General features: G+C 32.6%; 9 protein-coding genes across 9 annotated transcripts; 6 read left to right on the top strand and 3 right to left on the bottom strand.

Moving 5' to 3' along the window:
- Nucleotides 1-169: 169 nt before the first annotated feature.
- On the top strand, nucleotides 170-3,211 carry KAP114 (karyopherin KAP114; the record flags this gene model as incomplete). The annotated part of the gene is made up of 1 exon (XM_003668852.1): nucleotides 170-3,211. The coding sequence occupies one exon, from the start codon at nucleotides 170-172 to the stop codon at nucleotides 3,209-3,211; it is 3,042 nt and encodes a 1,013-aa protein (XP_003668900.1).
- Nucleotides 3,212-3,619: 408 nt separating this feature from the next.
- On the top strand, nucleotides 3,620-5,092 carry CNN1 (centromere-binding protein CNN1; the record flags this gene model as incomplete). The annotated part of the gene is made up of 1 exon (XM_003668851.1): nucleotides 3,620-5,092. The coding sequence occupies one exon, from the start codon at nucleotides 3,620-3,622 to the stop codon at nucleotides 5,090-5,092; it is 1,473 nt and encodes a 490-aa protein (XP_003668899.1).
- Nucleotides 5,093-5,281: 189 nt separating this feature from the next.
- Nucleotides 5,282-6,366, bottom strand: MRX20 (Mrx20p; the record flags this gene model as incomplete). Its single annotated transcript, XM_003668850.1, has 2 exons — nucleotides 5,282-6,253; nucleotides 6,352-6,366. The coding sequence occupies 2 exons, from the start codon at nucleotides 6,364-6,366 to the stop codon at nucleotides 5,282-5,284; spliced, it is 987 nt and encodes a 328-aa protein (XP_003668898.1).
- A 483-nt stretch (nucleotides 6,367-6,849) lies between these two features.
- DUG1 (metallodipeptidase) lies at nucleotides 6,850-8,409 on the top strand (the record flags this gene model as incomplete). Its single annotated transcript, XM_003668849.1, has 1 exon — nucleotides 6,850-8,409. One exon carries the CDS (start codon nucleotides 6,850-6,852, stop codon nucleotides 8,407-8,409), a length of 1,560 nt encoding a protein of 519 aa, XP_003668897.1.
- Nucleotides 8,410-8,803: 394 nt separating this feature from the next.
- On the top strand, nucleotides 8,804-9,601 carry IRC6 (Irc6p; the record flags this gene model as incomplete). The annotated part of the gene is made up of 1 exon (XM_003668848.1): nucleotides 8,804-9,601. The coding sequence occupies one exon, from the start codon at nucleotides 8,804-8,806 to the stop codon at nucleotides 9,599-9,601; it is 798 nt and encodes a 265-aa protein (XP_003668896.1).
- Nucleotides 9,602-9,673: 72 nt separating this feature from the next.
- Nucleotides 9,674-10,339, bottom strand: KEG1 (Keg1p; the record flags this gene model as incomplete). Its single annotated transcript, XM_003668847.1, has 1 exon — nucleotides 9,674-10,339. The coding sequence occupies one exon, from the start codon at nucleotides 10,337-10,339 to the stop codon at nucleotides 9,674-9,676; it is 666 nt and encodes a 221-aa protein (XP_003668895.1).
- A 329-nt stretch (nucleotides 10,340-10,668) lies between these two features.
- On the top strand, nucleotides 10,669-11,619 carry ERJ5 (Erj5p; the record flags this gene model as incomplete). Its single annotated transcript, XM_003668846.1, has 1 exon — nucleotides 10,669-11,619. One exon carries the CDS (start codon nucleotides 10,669-10,671, stop codon nucleotides 11,617-11,619), a length of 951 nt encoding a protein of 316 aa, XP_003668894.1.
- A 426-nt stretch (nucleotides 11,620-12,045) lies between these two features.
- Nucleotides 12,046-14,889, bottom strand: SAP155 (Sap155p; the record flags this gene model as incomplete). The annotated part of the gene is made up of 1 exon (XM_003668845.1): nucleotides 12,046-14,889. One exon carries the CDS (start codon nucleotides 14,887-14,889, stop codon nucleotides 12,046-12,048), a length of 2,844 nt encoding a protein of 947 aa, XP_003668893.1.
- Nucleotides 14,890-15,722: 833 nt separating this feature from the next.
- Nucleotides 15,723-17,504, top strand: OSW7 (Osw7p; the record flags this gene model as incomplete). Its single annotated transcript, XM_003668844.1, has 1 exon — nucleotides 15,723-17,504. The coding sequence occupies one exon, from the start codon at nucleotides 15,723-15,725 to the stop codon at nucleotides 17,502-17,504; it is 1,782 nt and encodes a 593-aa protein (XP_003668892.1).
- Nucleotides 17,505-18,989: the final 1,485 nt, after the last annotated feature.

The following is an 18,989-nucleotide window of genomic DNA, read 5'->3' as shown; positions in this document are numbered from 1 at the left end:
CTTCACTTTATTTTGAGATTTTCTTATAACGAATATCCAAAATAGAGAAAAACTATGAAAAATGTATCGAAAAAACGAAAAAGTCTGGAAGAACTAAACATTACCTAACCCTTCACCCAGAAAATATCATTTTGGAATTATCACTCCCGCAGTGTTACCATTGTCAACAATGGATATCAATCAACTCATAGTACAAGCACAATCTTCTGATAATGCTGTTAGAGATGCTGCTGAGTCACAGTTACTTCAAGCATGTGATACAAATGCTGCACAAATATTCACGTCTTTGATGAAAGGTGCCTGTGATGGTAATACAGATATTGCTTCGAGACAATTTGCATTACTTTCATTAAGAAAATTGATTACAATGTATTGGAGTCCCGGTTTTGAATCTTATAGAAATACTTCTACTATTAACGATCAAACTAAAGAATACATTCGAGAGTCATTATTGAATATATGTCTTGACGATTTACAAGATTCGAAAATCACAAAAAGTGCAGCCTACTGTGTTGTCCAAATATCCGCTGTAGATTTCCCAGATCAATGGCCTCAATTGTTAGTTATTCTCTATGATACAATTTCACAATCTCATTCTTTGAATGCGATGTCATTGCTGAATGAAATTTATGATGATGTTGTTTCTGAAGAAATGTTTTTTGAAGGTCAAATTGGTATGGAAACTTTACAAATTATATTTCAAGTATTATCTAACAATGAAGGTAAAATTGAAGCTAAAATTGCTGCAACCAAGTTATTCAATGCTTGCATTTTACAAATGTCTGTTTTAGATCCATCGTCTTCTTTAAAAAGGAAGAAGTTAGCTGAAGAATGCATTCCCAAATCAATACAAGTATTAGGCCAATTATTAGAATATTATACTATAGATACTACAGTCGATAGTAAAATGCTTACATCTATTTTGGAATTAAGGTCCAAAATATATGAAAATGTTGTACTAATAAAAAATGAACTTCCAAAAAGATTGTTCCAACGAAATCTTATGGCCTCTTTCAAGTTTCAAACTTTAAAAGATCTAAGTTCATCCTGCACGTTATACGAAACCTATTGCTTGAATAATATCGAAGTAGTAAACTCTGATAATTTACATGATGCACTCTCTGAATGTTCCATCCATATGTTGGACTTCCTAACGGCCACATGCTCCCTAAAATTCGATAATAGTGAAGTAAGTACAATCGTACAAGATCTGACGGTTTTATGCTGTCTAGATAATGATTCACAAGAGGAATTAGCTGCTGACTTCAATGCATTTGTTTCTAAGGAGACTGGTCTTTTACCTTCATATACAATAAGAGATCAAGCGTCTGAATTCCTAAATTCATTAAGTGATCCAAACTATGCAACGATATTACAAGCCATAATCAATACGTTTATTAGTACTATGAACCAACCATCTAGAAATGATAGAATATTAGAATCTATCTTGTATCTACTACAATCGCTAATGACCAATGAAGATGATGTTACGAATATTAATCCGAATATATTATTGGAACCACTCTCAAGTTTATTTGATTATGAAACAGAAAACCCTTTCCTTCACTCTCGATTAATCCTTTTGATCCCGAAAATTCTTGAAAAATTTATGGATGAAATACCTAATGTAAAAGTGGTCACCAAGGATTTTTTGACTAAAAGTCTAAAATATTCATTACAAATGAATGATGGACTAAATAAAATCTCCGCTCTGATAGGATATACTTATTATGCTTATTTTGCTGAACTACCATCTGTTCTTGGTAGGGATGTTTGTACGCAAGTCCAAGAAAATATTTTACTCTTAATTACGCAAGTTGTCCATGAATCGGAAGAAGATACACATGGCTTGTTAGTTGAGGTTTTGAATCATGTCATTGATTGTAATCCTGAAGATATAGCGGTTCAAGGAATTTTGGAGACTGAATTCTATATGGTACTTTCGATTTCATCAAAAGATCCTGCAAACATTCAGGTTGCTATCGGATCAGAAGAATGCTTGGAGAAACTTTTAGAAGGTGTTAATACCCGAACTTATACACATTACATTGACATGTGCTTACCATCTTTCATTAACGTTATTAAGGGTCATAGCGTTACAGAATATAAGTATTCCCCTTTATTGTCGCTAATTCTAGAATTTGTCACCGTTTTTATGAAGAAGAAACCAACAGATGGTCCATTACCAGCAATAATATTTGAGCATATTTTCCAACCATTACTGAACGTATTAAATCATTCAACAGAAGATGAAACTTTACAACTGGCAACTGATGCATTCAGCTATTTGTTGTATAATACAGATTCAACATTAATGATTCCACATTTGGAAGAAATAGTTGCTGTCTTAGACAGATTGCTATCGATAAATGTTTCTGATACCGCTGCCATGAACGTTGGGACGTTAATTGTGACCATTTTCAGTAAGTTTTCTAATGAACTGCAAAGTTTGATCCCCACTATTTTACGAGCCGCCGTGACAAAGCTGGTCCAAGCCAAAAACATCTCCACTCAACAAAACTTAATATCGCTACTATGTTTCTTAACGTGTACTGATCCGTTACAAACAATCGAATTTCTATATGGGTTAGATGAAACTCATAGCACCTTTGCAGCCGTAATGAATAAATGGTTTGAAGCTTTTGAAGTTATCCGTGGTGAAAAGAAAATCAAGGAAAATATATTGGCATTAAGTAAATTATATTTCACGTGTGATCCTAGATTAGGGTCTTTGTTAGTTAACGGTGACTTGATTCCATACGAAGGTGATTTAATCATTACTCGTTCAATGGCGAAGACAATGCCAGATAAATATACCCAGATACCTGCATATACTAAAATCATCAAACTTTTCGTCTCCGAATTATCATTCCAAACTCAACAAACAGGAGAACCTACCGTGTTAAATGCTGATTTGAAGGGTATCGAAAAAGAAGAAGAAGAAGTTGGTGACGATGATGAATGGGAAGATGTAGATGATGTTTTAGATTATGACAAGTTAAAGGAATATGTAGATGATGAAGATCCTGCTGAATTTGGTGAAGATGACAAGGATGAAATTACGGGCCTTGCGGATGTCAAAGAAACAGTTACAGAATTATTACTTGAATTCTTTAAAGAAGTCACTAGTAAGGATACAAACAACTTCCATGCCATATATAATACCTTATCAGATAATGGGAAGAAAATACTTTCAGAAAATCTATTATAGAATTAGATATCTAAATAAATACATTACAAAAGTCTCAGCTTATACTTCAGAAGATTCATTTTATAAACTCATTTGGAAAATTACTTCATTATATAATATACTTTAGGTGAGATAGTAAGAATCTTGATGAATGAACTTATGTGGTGGAAGATCTTTTTAATGTCAAATTCGAAGCCTTTCGAAGGCGGTCGCGCACGTCTCAATCGAAAGCTACATAAAACGAAAAACAAACATCACATTTTCAACTACCAAAGATCAAGAATGAGTAACAATTTCTTTTTTTTGATTTTGAGCTTGAAACTTGGTCTCCATACATACAAGGCGTTTCCTCATTGTGTGATTAAAAAGTTAACATCCACTCAAATTATTTTATACTCTAAAGAGAGTCCTTCGTGAAAAGCATGAGATATGAGTACACCACGGAAATATAACGATGCATTAAGTGATAATAATTCGGAGATAATTACACCATTCAAAGAACGTGCCTTAGAAGAACAACGAATTAAAGAGCAATTGTTATTAAGTGCAACACCGGGACTAAGGCGACGATTAGAAATCCAGTCTACCTTCGAACCGTTGGCAACAGACCCAAATGAGATAAAAAGTTATTTAAGAGATTTAAGTTCTGCATTACTGTCACAAGGGAAAAACTTGACAAAACTTTTGAATGAAGAAGTGGTTTCAATTGATGACAAATCGTCTGGGGGAGAACTTGGAATTGAGCAGGAACGTGTACTCTCTAGACTTCCCTCCAATGTCACTGATTCCGAAGCAAAGGAATTGCATAATATCCAAGCTGGTCAAATACTACGGTCTGATTCAACATCTGAACTAGGTCACCAAGAGCCTGTCGATAACAAGCTTTTTGAAATGGAGAAGAAGCAGAGTTTAGAAGGGAACCAAATTACTCCTCTAAAAAGAAGTTTAGAGGAAAAAAAGACGAGCACATTATCAGAGGCAGTATTTTCACAACTTCGGGAGGTCCCTTCAAGGCCCAAAATACGAAAAATCAAACCGGTTTTTATCGAGGGATTAGAAGTTTCCTCTATTCAGGAAGCTAACTCCGACATCGAGAAACAAACAGAAATTGAAGAGGCAAAGAATTCTGCTACTATTCATGCAGATAATGATAACAAAAAAGATGCAAGTAAAGTAGATAAAATATTGTCGAATGAGGAGGATCGGCCAAGCAACGATTTTCTTGTTGAACATCATAATGAATCTATTGTACAAAATGATCAGATTATGGACAATGATGACAACATGAATTACAATGACAATCGACTGTCGAGTCCAGAGCCTATTGGTATTGAGCCGTCACCGTTTGTCGATTCATATGCAATAAAACAACCCGTATTTCCTCAATCTGAATTTAAAATCCCAAAAAATAATTTTCTCAATAATTCTGTACCTAATCCTTCTCTTTCAAGGAAACTTTCCAATAATATTCCCAAATTAACGTATGATAAATATTCTGCAATTCCATGGAGTAACAAGAACGATTCTAAATCTGATATTTTTGAAGATACAAATATGTCAATAGAGAAAAAATTGATAGAAAATCAAATTCCTATGGGGGCTCTATCTATCAATGAATTACAAGAAACATTTAGTAATTTTTTGGAAAAGGAAAATATTAAATTGAAGCCATACACTTGGACTGCTCTTCAAGGAATATCACAACAAGTTTTAAGAAGACTAATAAAAATTTTTAGAGATGATCGTAATTCACTTGTAGTTAATTTCGAATCCATGAAGGAAATACTTTATAAATATGGCATTATCTCTCCGAACGCTACCAATGACGATATATTCGACATTTTGTGTGATTATTTACCATTAGAAGGTCTTAATGAAATTGAAATGATGCTTTTCCAATAATTTCATGTAAATGAAAGCATATGTATGCGCAATGAATGAAATCATTATAAAAAGTGTTTCAAATAGTTTACATACTTTTCAAATCATAGAATGGAATATATTAAACTTTTTTTTAGAACTAATTACAGGATGTTTTAGCGTACAGGATTGTGCAATTTAAGAATATTACTTCTATGTATTTTTCATCAGTTAAAATAGTTCCCTTTTTTGAACGGTATTCATTAGATTATTTACATATTCATAAACTCCAAAGGAAATACCACCAGATAATCCGACTTTAAACAATCTAGGCATCCAACCTTTCCACAACGTAGATATTCCCTCTTCGACGAAGATTCTATACACACAATTAATGCTATTTTTATAGTAGTTCGGTGCAAATTTACTTTGCATTCTTGTTTTCACTACATCAATTGGTTGTGTCATCGCAACAACGGCACATGATGATACTGCACCGATGGCAAATGCAGCCTTTTCATCAAAGGTTCTATGGGAAGAATATATTTGTTTCAAAGTAGTGTATGTAGTGAATCGAACTGCTGAATTAGAAACTTGTCTAAGCATTGTTGGCATCGAGCCTTGAAGGAACCCTCTGAAACCTCTTGTTAAATAAATTTCCTTAACTGTGGAAAAAATGTTTGTAGATGGATATTTTTCATAATGTTGAAACATTAATTGTTTATTCGTCAATTGCGCATTTGGTTTATGAAAAGTTTTCGCAATGTTTAATTTCCCTTTTATGTTTACTGCATCAGATACATCTTTAATATCAGCTAATACGCTTTTTCGAATGCCATTTTCAATCATTGTAGTCTTTAGATTTTCAAATGGAATGATGCTAACACTCTCCATTATCCCTGTTAGCATACCTGCTACTAGTAGTCTTGGCCCAGAAAGGAAAACATCCTTAGGCATATTAGGGTCTCTTAAGAGATCACAAGCTTTATCGAATGTTCCAAATCGTAGTGTTGTCTTAAGGACGGCACCAACATTTAAAGCTGAGCATCCGGAGAAATATGTTTTCAATTCTGGTGTAACGTTGAAAGAACCATTCCTTTGTAATTGAATCCCAGTCTTAATGTATTCGAAGGGATATGATATTGTTGTTTGAAAGATGGCTGCAGTACAGCCAGCAACAAGCTGATTGATTAAAAAAGTATTCTATTTTTTGGAATAAAGGTGTCAGCTGGGGACAGAATTATGTTAGTAAAGAAACGGTTCTTCATTTCAGGAACCACTCAGGAAAGTTACTGACATACATCATTAGAAGGCATTATTCGTTGGATTCTTTCCCCCTCTTCTTGGGCCATGCTAGGATGATAGTTCACGATAATGATTCCTGGTTTTTGTACCTTTCCCATATATTATTATTCCCATTCGTTACAGTAGGGAACCCTAAGAAGCATATCCATATCAAATCATTTAGGGTTTACACAAAAATCCCTACTTAAGAATTTAAGATTGAAGATAAAGCCCTATTAGTTTCCCAATTGGGAAATTTGAACTTCAATAAAATGCCACGAATTTGGCACATTTTCTCCCTCTTGCTCTACAGACCTATCTGAGTAGGATCCATTCACACCTGACCCACAGTAAGTGTGGCTTTTCCTGGTTAATCTCAATTTCAAAATTCAAACATTAATTAATACGCAGCAGATCCTCCAACTTTGTGAATATGACAACTTTTCAATTTACAACTTAGTTGTTTCCCTCATAGGTTTGGTAATGTATAAAGAAGTTTAGTCCTTCTTTTTCTAATGGTTATTTATAGCTTGCTAAATTCTACTTTGAAAGTACAAGCCAATCGCTGTTTTTTATCTCTTTTTAGATCGAAAATCACAAAGAACTTGGTAAGAAGTATGTCTATGTCAAACAACGGCCCCTCCAATAAAATCTTCAACAAGATTGATGAATTGAAACCCACTTTCATCGATATCCTAGCTAAAGCTGTTGAAATCCCTGCTGTCTCTTCTGATGAATCTCTAAGACCAATGGTTGTTAAAAAGGCCCATTTCTTAGTCGAACAATTGAATGAATTAGGTTTCCATGACGTTCAATTGAAAGAGTTGGGTATTCAACCACCGCCTGTTACTAATTCAAATCTGAAATTACCACCAATTGTCTTGGCTCGTTATGGATCTGATCCAAAGAAGAAAACCGTCCTTGTATATGGTCATTATGACGTGCAACCTGCTTCCCTTGAAGATGGTTGGGATAGCGAACCATTCAAATTGACCGTTGATGAATCAAAACAAGTATTGAAGGCAAGGGGCTCTTCTGATGATACTGGTCCTCTGTTGGGATGGTTACATGTGGTTAGAGCTCATAGAGATGCAGGTATCGAATTCCCTGTTAATTTAATCACTTGCTTCGAAGGTATGGAAGAGTCTGGATCCCTAGGTTTAGATAATTTGATTGCTCATGAAGCTGAAAAATATTTTAAAGGTGTCGATACCGTTTGTATTTCAGATAATTATTGGTTGGGTACTAAGAAACCTGTTTTAACTTACGGTTTAAGAGGTTGTAACTATTATCAAATTATTGTCGAGGGCCCTGCTGCTGATTTACATTCAGGTATGTTCGGTGGTATCATTGCTGAACCAATGACCGATTTAATACAAATTATGAATTCCTTGGTGGATTCTAAGGGTAAAATCCTGATCAAAGGTATCGATGAAATGGTTGCTCCTGTAACTGAAAAGGAAATGGAATTATACGAAAAAATCGAATTTTCTCTTGAAGAGTTACAAGCCGCTAGTGGATCTAAAACTGAATTGTATAAAAAGAAGGAAGATATTCTAATGCATAGATGGAGATACCCTTCATTGTCTCTTCATGGTATCGAAGGTGCATTTTCTTCTGCGGGTGCAAAAACTGTTATCCCAGCTAAAGTTAATGGTAAATTCTCCATTAGGACTGTACCAGATATGAAATCTGAAAAATTAACCCAATTGGTTGTTGATCATTGTAATTCAGTGTTCAAATCATTGAATTCACCAAATAGATGTAAAACTGAATTGATTCATGATGGTGATTACTGGGTATCTGATCCATTCAACGCATCTTTTTCTGCTGCAGCTAAAGCTACCAAAGAGGTTTATGGTGTAGAACCAGATTACACAAGAGAAGGTGGCTCTATCCCAATTACTTTAACTTTCGAAAAAGTGTTAAAGACAAGCGTCCTCTTATTGCCAATGGGTAGAGGTGATGATGGAGCTCATTCCGTGAATGAAAAATTAGACATCAGTAATTATATTAATGGTATCAAACTGATGGCAGCTTATTTACATAACTACGCTGAATCACCTGAAAATTAAATAAATGTATGTATGATCCTCATTTTCCAACATTAAATCTATTGTATATATCTAATATTTACCTAATGTTAATTACTTCGGAAATAAATGCTGAAACTTAAAATTGTTACTGTCATGACATGTGTGAAGGCTATGCATTTAACACGGCTTCCTTCTATTTGAGACGTTTCTGTTGTTTATCTCTTCGAATACCTCTTTCCCTGTCGCAAATATTGTCGATATCTTATTAAAGCATTCAATGTTTGAAAAATTCCACTATCAGAGCTAGAAGAAGAAGAACTTTTCCCCTCGAAACCATCTTGCAAAGGAACAGTAGACTAGAATTATCTGAGCAATTAAAAATATAGTTCTGGTAGCCTCCAACTATCTGTAGTAACAACTGCTGTTTGAAACTATGAGTTTACCACGAAATAAAATAATTATAACATTTGGGAAGAATTCCAAACTTCACTCATCAAAAAGTCAATTAATCTCTGAAATATTTGGTTCAAGCAACTTAATGTTAAATAAATATCATGAAGATACGATAGATAATATTATTAAAAATGTTAAATGGAAAACTAAATACTATGAAGTAACAATAGATTTATTCATTGATCAGTATGATGATCTATTGGAATGGATAGATGAATATACAAGTGATAGTATGATTGATTTACGGAATGTCGTAGCAGGAATCATTGTCATTGATGATCGACCAATGCCTCAACAAGACCTAATGATATATAAACGATTAAATGATTGTGTCTCGACAACAAATAGTTTTCTCATATTTGCCAATACAAGTGACTATGTTGTTAATGACAGCATTGATGAACTCTACCAAACGCTTATGGAGTATGAATTAACAAGTGTTGAAGTGGTGAGTTTAAACTCATGTTTAGTATTGAGTGACCAGAGAGGAGAAGAGACTAATGAATTTGGAGAAACTGTTGGAATAAAGAGAATACGAGAACTTATTGATGTGCACAATTGGGATTCCAGCTGTAACATTCAGCGTCCAGAAACTGGAACGTCATTCGATGGTTTGTTGGCTGCTCCACTACCAGAAGACCCTGGAAAAGATGTTGATTTGGAAAATATCATCCAAAAGCTAAAACAAGCAAAACTTCATTACCAAACAATAAGTGATAAATCGGATGCTGATGCATATGCAGAAGAGCTTTCACAAGAGTTGGCTCGATATCTATAAAATCCACATTTCATTGGGAGTTAGACCATATATGTATAGAATTCTACATAAGCCTATATAGACGAAAACTATTTAAGATGATAACTGTCTTTTGAATGCTAATAATGCAATTGGAAAATAACCGATTAGAACCATTTTGTTTATGAGATCCAACCATGGAGTTGAATGAAAATTAACATTATTAACATTCAAAAGTAAAAGATAAAATTCACTCAAATATAAAAAGGGAAGAGTTATTAGTGAAATTACTTTCCAATATAGTGTGTGCCTTTTCCTACCAGTCCTTTTAAATAGTTTACACCAATGACAATATGATTGATTCAAAGACAAACCTACAATGAAACATGAGTAACTTATGTTTTTTAATACCAAAGCATGTTCATAATCATCATAAAAATGTAATACTCCAACAAAATAAAGGAAATTCAAATCCTTTAACATAACTCTTGAAAATATGGCTTTGTTCCATTTGTGAAATTTAAATAACCATACAATCTCACCTAATGCACTACTTACCATTAAGTAACATAAAAATTCATGGATACCACCAGGTAAAAATTTGGATCCTGCTAATGGATAAATAATCAACCATCTACCTAGTAAAGCTGTGAAAAGGAGACTAGTGCATAATTGGTAATATTGATATAGTCTATGAACGAAGGGGACCCTTTGTGGAACGACAGGTTGGGGAGCAGAACCTTGGGCATTTGTGTCAAGACTAGACTTTGAAGATGGCATAACCGAGTCTGTTTTCGTTTAAACCAGATAGTTTTTCTGAGTATGACCTTACTAGGTTAATTCTTTGAGATAAACCGAATATACAAATCTTGATGTTCATTTCTATCATAGCGAGTTTCAGATTCTAGACTTAATACAACTTTTTCTATAACATAGCATAATGCAAAGTTAAACTGAAATTTTAAATGTGAAGAAGACAAAAAGAGAAGTTTTAGAAATGAACAACAAGTCACATTCTAGCTCAAAAAGACTGAAAAATAGGACATACAAGACCCTAAAATTGAGAATATTTTTGCGGCAGCTAATACTAAGTCCCATTGCCCGGAAAAATGTTTGGATATCCAATGAAACAGAGTTTTTTAATTGCCACCTTCATCATCGGTATTTGCGTCCCAGCGGTATATTGTTTCACAGCTTCAGAAATCGAAATATTCCAGTTACAAAAGGAATTAGAAAAGAAATATGGTGCTGATATTGATTTCTACAAGTTTTTGAAGTTACCAAAATTGGCACATTCCAGTTCTCGTGAAATAACTAAAAACTTAAGAAAATTATCTAAAAAATATCATCCTGATAAGAATAAAAAGTATAAAAAATTATATCAACGTTTAAATTTGGCTACTCAGTTTTTAGCCAATGATGAATTAAGGAAAAACTACGATTATTATTTGAAAAATGGGTTCCCAGATTATGATTTCTCTAAAGGTGGGTTCTTCTTTACAAGAGTTCAACCTAAAACATGGTTTATCATGTCATTCATATATTTAATTGCCGGTTTTATTCATTATGTTTTATTGACATTACAATCTAAATCAAATAAGAGAAGAACTGAAGATTTCATTAAACAATGTAAAGCTCAAGATGATACTAATAGTCTTGGTGAAAAAAGATTATTTTTTAAACAACATGAGGAAGATGAAGGTAAAGAACTGCTGGTAAAATTCGGTGATGTTTATATAGTTGAGTCTGACGGTTCCCAAACTTTGATCTCCACTGACACGATAAAAGATCCCACTATTTTCGATTCTTTGTTATTTAGATTGCCATTGTGGTTCTGGAATAAATCTCTTGGTAGATTCGTAAAATTCCCTTCAAGGACAATTAATAACAATGCATCTGATTCATCAAATGATAAAAGATTGGGATCACTTGCTAAAGAAGAGAAAGCTGAAGCTGTGCCAAGATCGATAACAACAACAAAGACTGTATCTTCGAAGAGCGGCCAAGAAAAGAAAATTTTACCGAATGGGAAGGTCATTTATTCAAGAAAGAAAGATTAAAGCCTGATTAACTTAGAATATGATCCGTGGATATCATAAATATCTAATGTAATAAACAAAGTTTTGCTTTTGTTGTTATCTATATATTATTATCATGAATTCACTGGAATATCGTCAAATAATTATTCGTGTTTTCGCAACTGATCCAAATGTAACCTATTTTACCAAAGGTCATTCATTGAAACATCGACTAACACAAAGAACGATCTTTTTTAGAATCCTCAATTTGATCATACTAAAATGCAATGGTCTATAAAAGTATATATGTGTATATGGTATAGATTGAAGATTTTGAATAATTACAGAGGGCATTATCATAGTTATCGTAAAATTAGTGGATTATTGAAGAATTGAAATTCGAGATTGATGTTGAAAAAGATTAGAATAGAAGAATATAAACAAAGGTGGTGTATGAAATAGACCTGTTCATATAATCTCATCCTCTTCTTCACCCACTAAATCATTATCATTATCATTAAAGGAGTTCGATCCAATATCTTCACTATTGGATTCTTCCTCCTTTTCGCCTTCCTTATCTGAAGGTGGTGGACCCAGAATGATTACACCGTTTTTGGCATTTTTGGTATCAACATCTTCTTGTGCTTGTGAAACTAACATTTCCCTTAACTTATTATGCAAATCAGATTCCGTTGACTGAATCAATTGTTCTTCTAATGCTTCTACATTAATTAACTCACCACCAGTACTCGGATTACCAGATCTTTCACTATCACGAGATTCCCATTCGTTTGATGGAGTAGTCAATTGCGGTATAATATTCCCATTACCATCATCCACATATGAACCACCACCAAGGATCTTTGAATACATTATTCTTGTATCATTTAATACCTCGTTGGAATAATACTGCCAATCTTCATCAATTAATGTCTCCTGGATATCTGGTGAGATTAATTCCACTTTATAAAGTCTTGAAAATTTAACAATTTCTTCAGCGACGAGAACTAAGTGACCCATATAACCAAGGTTTGTTTTCATCTTTTCGAAAAAAGTAAAGGATTCATGATAACCTTTGAGAATAAAGTCCCTAGTTATTTTAAAATCGTCTTTAATTTCCTTAACTTTAAATTCTTGATATTCCATTGGCATATATTCTATTGATCCCTTGGAGCTAAATAAGGAATAAATCAAAAATGAATTATATGAGAAATCCATTCTACCATTGAAAAGTTGTTGAAGGATATCAAAGATGACATTATGCCAAAAATTATTCCATGGATGATCTAAGAAAAGTTTCATTATTTTGGTTAGAATCTGGTTATCGTAAAGATTAATTTTGAATAAATCACCTATTGTTGGATTTTTCCTCAATTTTTCATTTTGGTTTATTCCAACATACGGTATTTCGAATGATTCATCAACTTCTTCTACGTCATCTATAGCAAAAATATTCTGGTTTGTATTTATATGTTCATTTGTCGAGGTTTCCTCCTTCTCATTATTATTATGATTGTTAATACTGTCATTAGCATTAAACTTCGTATCATTTTTCATAATTTTCTTTGCAGGTTCATTATTATTATTATCATTAAGAGTTAATTCGTTAAATGCGCCATTTAATTCATGTTTTTTATCATTAGTACTTTGCAAATATAAGTTACGTTTATACGTTATTATTTCTGCCCTTTTAGAGTTCATTAACCCCATATTGGAACAATGTAATAGTTCTGCAATCAATTCCACTATTTTAAATCTTTCAAATCCTAAAGGTTTGTATGATTCATTTAATTGATTTGTGTACATCGGTAAATCATTGTCATTTTCTATAATTTGGAGAAAATTTGGTAGATGTTCAGAGAATTTTTTCAAAAGATATCCCAAGTATATGGGATCTCTATCTGTCGGTATATTATCTTCAATGGTAGTCTCTAATAAATTAACTTGATCATAATCTGAATTATTTTTACGGATTAATTCAATGACAATGGATACAGCTGTATCCAATGCGTACCCCTTTTCATTAATGATAACATTAATCAATTTATCGATTGAACAGGGGGCTGCTAATTCCCTTGTTAATGAATTGGGACCAATAGATATATCATCTATGGGAGCATTTGCTGAAATTCCAATTAATGCCTTTAGGAAATCACCTACACAAGCTTGGGTATCTGATGAATATTTCTCATTGTTTAAGTATTGAAGACATTTCATTATTAAGCCTTGGTTTGATACTAATTGGATTATACCTGTTGGTGAATCAATTCTATCTACTGCAATGATCTTCAGGAAAAAATCCATCAATATGGGGATATCCACATGAGCTACCATTTCATCTACTAACTTTGGATTATTTTTGATAAATTCGATATATTGTTCAGTCTTGGTAAATAAAAGATTTTGATGGATTTTCATAAACATTGTAACCAGGGGTGATCTTTCTGAGTCAAATCCTTTATGATTTATGATTGACCACAGTTTATTTAGGTACATTGAATTTTTCGATAATGATTCTGATATCAACCAGATGTCTAAGGATAATAATTCAGATATTATATTTGCCTTTGTTAGATATGTTGATTCTTTTTCTTGCATAAATTCTTCTTCTTGTTCTTTATATCTTTCTTCATCAGGAGGATTAGAATCTACTGCAGTTTCAGCATCAATTGTTTCAGATTTTGTTGAAGAATTATTTGCCGGTGTATCTTGAATTTTTTCCTCTTTTAAATATTCGATGGAAATGTCATCAATACATTGTAATAAGGTGTTCACCATATAATCAAGATTCATTATTTTTTTCACTTGATTTTTGTGATCTAAAAAGAACCCATAACAAATGAAATCAATTAAATTTGTATTTTGTCTTGTCAATTCACTCATTAATTGTGGATCATCAAGTATTCTATCTATGAAGGAACTGTTTAAACTTTGAACTGTGATGGTCATTGAGTTTCCCACTTCATCATCTTCTGAATATAAATCGGTTGTTGATGAGTTTTCTGATGATAAAGGTGAACCGCTAGAGGAACTAACTCCCGATACTGTACCACTATTATTGGCACTTCCATTATTTGTTTTAAAACTATTTTGGTTTAGAACGATATTGTTCTGGGCATCGTTGGATCCCAGTATTTGGTCATTGGTATCAAGTTCATTTGAGCGTCCATTCGAATTATCAAAAAATTCACGAACATATTTTTTAATCGTCGGATTTTCCTTTTCCAAGATACGTAAAGTGTGGAAATAATCATCCAGTATTGCACTTATATGTGAGTCAGATATATTTTGTCCAAATGGCCAGAATGACATTTTTTCTTTCACTTTTTATGGTATATTCTTGCTAGAAACAATTTGTTGGTTTTCACTCTTTTGTTTCTACCTTCTTAACGGTATTGTAAAATTCGTTATAATACTTTTCGCTTGATTGCGATATAGTAGCTGAATAACTACTTTTTTTTCAAAATATTCTTGGAGTGCTTGAAAGGTAATACTCTCACGTTGTTGTTGAGTAATTCTTCAGCAGCAAGTAATGAGAGCAGATTGGCAATTAACGTTATACTGAGCAAATAGAGTTCTGTTCAATTAAAATGAGATGCGTAGAGTTGCGTTGCAATTTCTATGAAAGCAATGTTTTCTTGTAATATCTCCTGTATATATATATATATATATATATTTCTGCAGCTAATGGATTGTTTGACTGTTATTTGCCACTTCAGATACACACCTTCCTGCACCGCCAGTCTTTCTTTCTTTACATTTGCCATTTGCCATTTGCTATTTCAACTTCAATTATTTTGAGTTGGTGAAGTTTCCTTCATTTTCTAGGGTTTGCCTTCCTGTTCTAGGGTTCCGGTTATTTACCCTAAACACCCCAAAACTGAAATATGTAAACAAAAAACTCGATGGAAAAATTGGTGGTGTGAGATGATTAATTGATTAATTGACTGAATGATTTCATTTCTCGAAGAGTACCTATAATAAAATAAAATAAAATAAAATAAAATAAAATAAAAAGTACAAAGAGAAGCTGCAAATTATCTGAAACATATAGCTAGGAAAAAATCTCATTATTGCCTCATTGCATACTAACTTTAAAAAAGCAACCTATCTATATATATATATATATTATTTTTGTGAGCGTAATGAAGTGCCTCTCACAAGATAAATTAGGAACGAAGAAGATGAAATTATTAGTCACCCAGACCTCGATAGCATCTGTTGTCCTCATAACAATAATATGTTTCTCTTATATGCCTAAAAATCGAATATCTACTGACCTGCAAGCAACACATCCATACATATATGCATACAACGAAAAAATATCCACATCCTTATATGATATACATAATGAATACACCAATGTTTTGAAACCATATTGTATAGAAAAATATTCGACTGCTTTATCCTGTACCAAGGATTTATATGCTAATTCAAAAATTGAATCATATTGTAATTCTACATGGGATCAAATAATGGAATATTATCATATGCTCATGGATAAGATTGTTTTACCAATCATGAAAAGTATTTTACATTTCATGAAGACAAATAAATTATGCTGTAAATGTCATCGTAAATTAGGTCCCATTTTACAACATTTAAGAATAATATTATATTATTCTAAATATTATTCGAAGATAGCTAAGGATAATATCAATCAAAGTTTCGAAGATTTGAAATCAAAATTCATTGTCACTGATCCAAACGAATGGATGACTAATAATGGTACTTTCATTGATTTAACAACGAAGACTAATTTTGAATATAATGAAGAGGAGGATGAAGATGTTGATGACGAAGATATCGATCATCTCTTACCTGTTAAAGATTCTATTATTATTAATGATAATGAAGTTATTATCCCCTCAAATAGATTAAGTCCACGTCAATTATACGATTATAAGAAAGATTTAATGAATAAGAAAAATACACTTGATCTGGACGATATTAAGGAAAGACAAATAGCATTAGAAAATGAATTTAATGCTTGGAGTAAAACGATCACTACAAAAACCGCCAATGTGGTGAGTACGTTTCAAAATGATATCAAATTTGCAGTTCAATCATATCAAGAAAGAACTCATTCATTAATCTCTGATAAATTGAAACGTATCTCTGAATTAATAGAGGTAGCTGCTAAAGATCTTGAACAATATATTGCAAACATTCATTGTGTTTCTAAGATTGATGCTACATCTGGAGAATTGATTTACTTTGATAAATCAGGTGAATACCAATTAGCAGAATATATTACACGACCTTTATTGGATAAAAAATTTATAAATATCAGTTCCACTACTGAAATGACAATTAAAGACATTGAAGATAATATTTTAAATCCATTTGGAAATAATATAAATGAATTATATAAAAAGATTCATTGCGAACATATTGAAGTCTATGAAGAATGGGGAGATGTAATGATTACAGAATGGTCTCATAGAATGGCTCAATTAGATATCATTGCTGATCAAATATTAGATGATCCATTGTATGAAAACTCCACTAGTAAATGGCAATTTTTCTTACAATTAAAGAAATTGGTGATTGCCACAAGAGATATATTAATTAATGAAAAATTTAACATGGATGAGCAAATAAATGATTTCATAACTGATATGAAACATCTGATAGTTGGTACACAACAAATGTGTAATGGTACGTTACAAAGACTGCGATACTCAGCAGACGTAGAATTTAGTGAACGTGAGAATCGAGAACGTGAAGAATCATTTAAAGAATTCAAAGAAAAAGTTGTGACAAATGAAAATCTCTTGAATATCGTTGATAATCATGATAATATTGAAACAATTAATGGTAAAGAGAAACTTGCAGGTGACATGAATGGAGCTACGATACTTGACTTGGAAGATGACGCGCTGGATGATGATTACATTGACCAAATCGGTAAAAATTTACTATAAACATTTAAGTTTTACCTTTAATTTTTTTTTTTTTTGCGCTAGTCTATATATGTAGTCTACTCGATACTTCGCTTAAAATCACAACGAAACAACGTTGAAACATACTCTAGGATATAAGAAATACTTAAAGTACTTCTAAATGTATACAGAAGTAAAACGTTATGTAAACCACAGTAGTAATTCTAAACCTCATGACATATAGAGACTAATTACGCCATCAGAAAAAGCACAAGGGAAATAGGATCCTCGGCGTATCTAGTATTGATTAGAACCATTAAATCAAACTTATGTACTTAGTTCTGCTCGAACAATATTCAAGATAAAGGTACTATTAGTATTCTATGGTAAAGGTCTAGAAATCCAGTTTATTACAGCGTCTTCTATCACAGACACGAACTAATTGCTAAATATGGAAGGAACGCGAGTGAGTGAGTACCGGCACTACGCTATGCGATTGATGAATACCAAATTAGTCAATCAATTCATATGCCAACGATAAAATTGTGATCTCGTATTATCTATTCCACTATTGACAAGAATATAAATAGACCCATAACTCGAAGTATCGATTTCTCTTTTTCTTGTTATCATTTATACATTATTATTTTATATATACATTTTATTTACTATTTATTTTTAATAAACCGAACTCTTTTAGATACATTAAAACGAGGATATTAAATTACTCTTATTATACCTTATATTTAGCACTAATCTTAATCTACAATGGAATCTTACAATTATAATAATACAGGATTAACTGGAAACGCTGCTTCCGAGCGAGGTCGTGAAGTAGACTATTTGGAGGTTATTTCTAAACCATCGCATAAACTAATCTTATCTGTCTCGAATTGTACGCAGAAGTAACGTAGTATACCTTGGCGTGCGCCGATTATAGTTTAAACTTTTATGTGGAAGTCTCTGCACAGCCGTTTGGTACAAGTGTCTTTTTAACCTTTGGTATTGTGAAATCACTACTTTAGGTCAAACTCGATTAACCCGCTATCCGATATCAATAACCGGATTTCCCCTACCATTGCATCTCGGTATACGAGTGCCGCATCCGATATAGAATAACTAACTTGAAACATGAACTAACTTGAACTAACTTGAAACATGAACTAACTTGAAACATGATGCACACCCAATCACAATACATGAAATTACCCATTGAGGTAAATAACTAATGAAGTTGAATAAGCCAAACTGATCGACAGAATTGTATACTAGAATCCTCGATAATAAACACGTTTTAGAAACGTATAAATATCGAGTAAGATGATCTTAATAAGATCCCAATACTATGTCCTTAATAATTATATATGTTTATAATTATATACTAAATAGGACAAGAAGAATAACGATAATTGAATTAAGCAGATACTCGCATACTTAAGAAGTCGCTTCCACTGCAAGTCTTTATATTAAGTATTTAACTTTAGTATCTCGCCACTGAAACCGCACTGATCCGAGCCCTCAATACAA

This window comes from Naumovozyma dairenensis, chromosome 2 (assembly GCF_000227115.2).
Source record: "Naumovozyma dairenensis CBS 421 chromosome 2, complete genome".
Classification (NCBI taxonomy): domain Eukaryota; kingdom Fungi; phylum Ascomycota; class Saccharomycetes; order Saccharomycetales; family Saccharomycetaceae; genus Naumovozyma; species Naumovozyma dairenensis.
The sequence above is the reverse complement of the archived record's forward strand: the minus strand, read 5'-3'. Positions and strand labels throughout refer to the sequence as shown.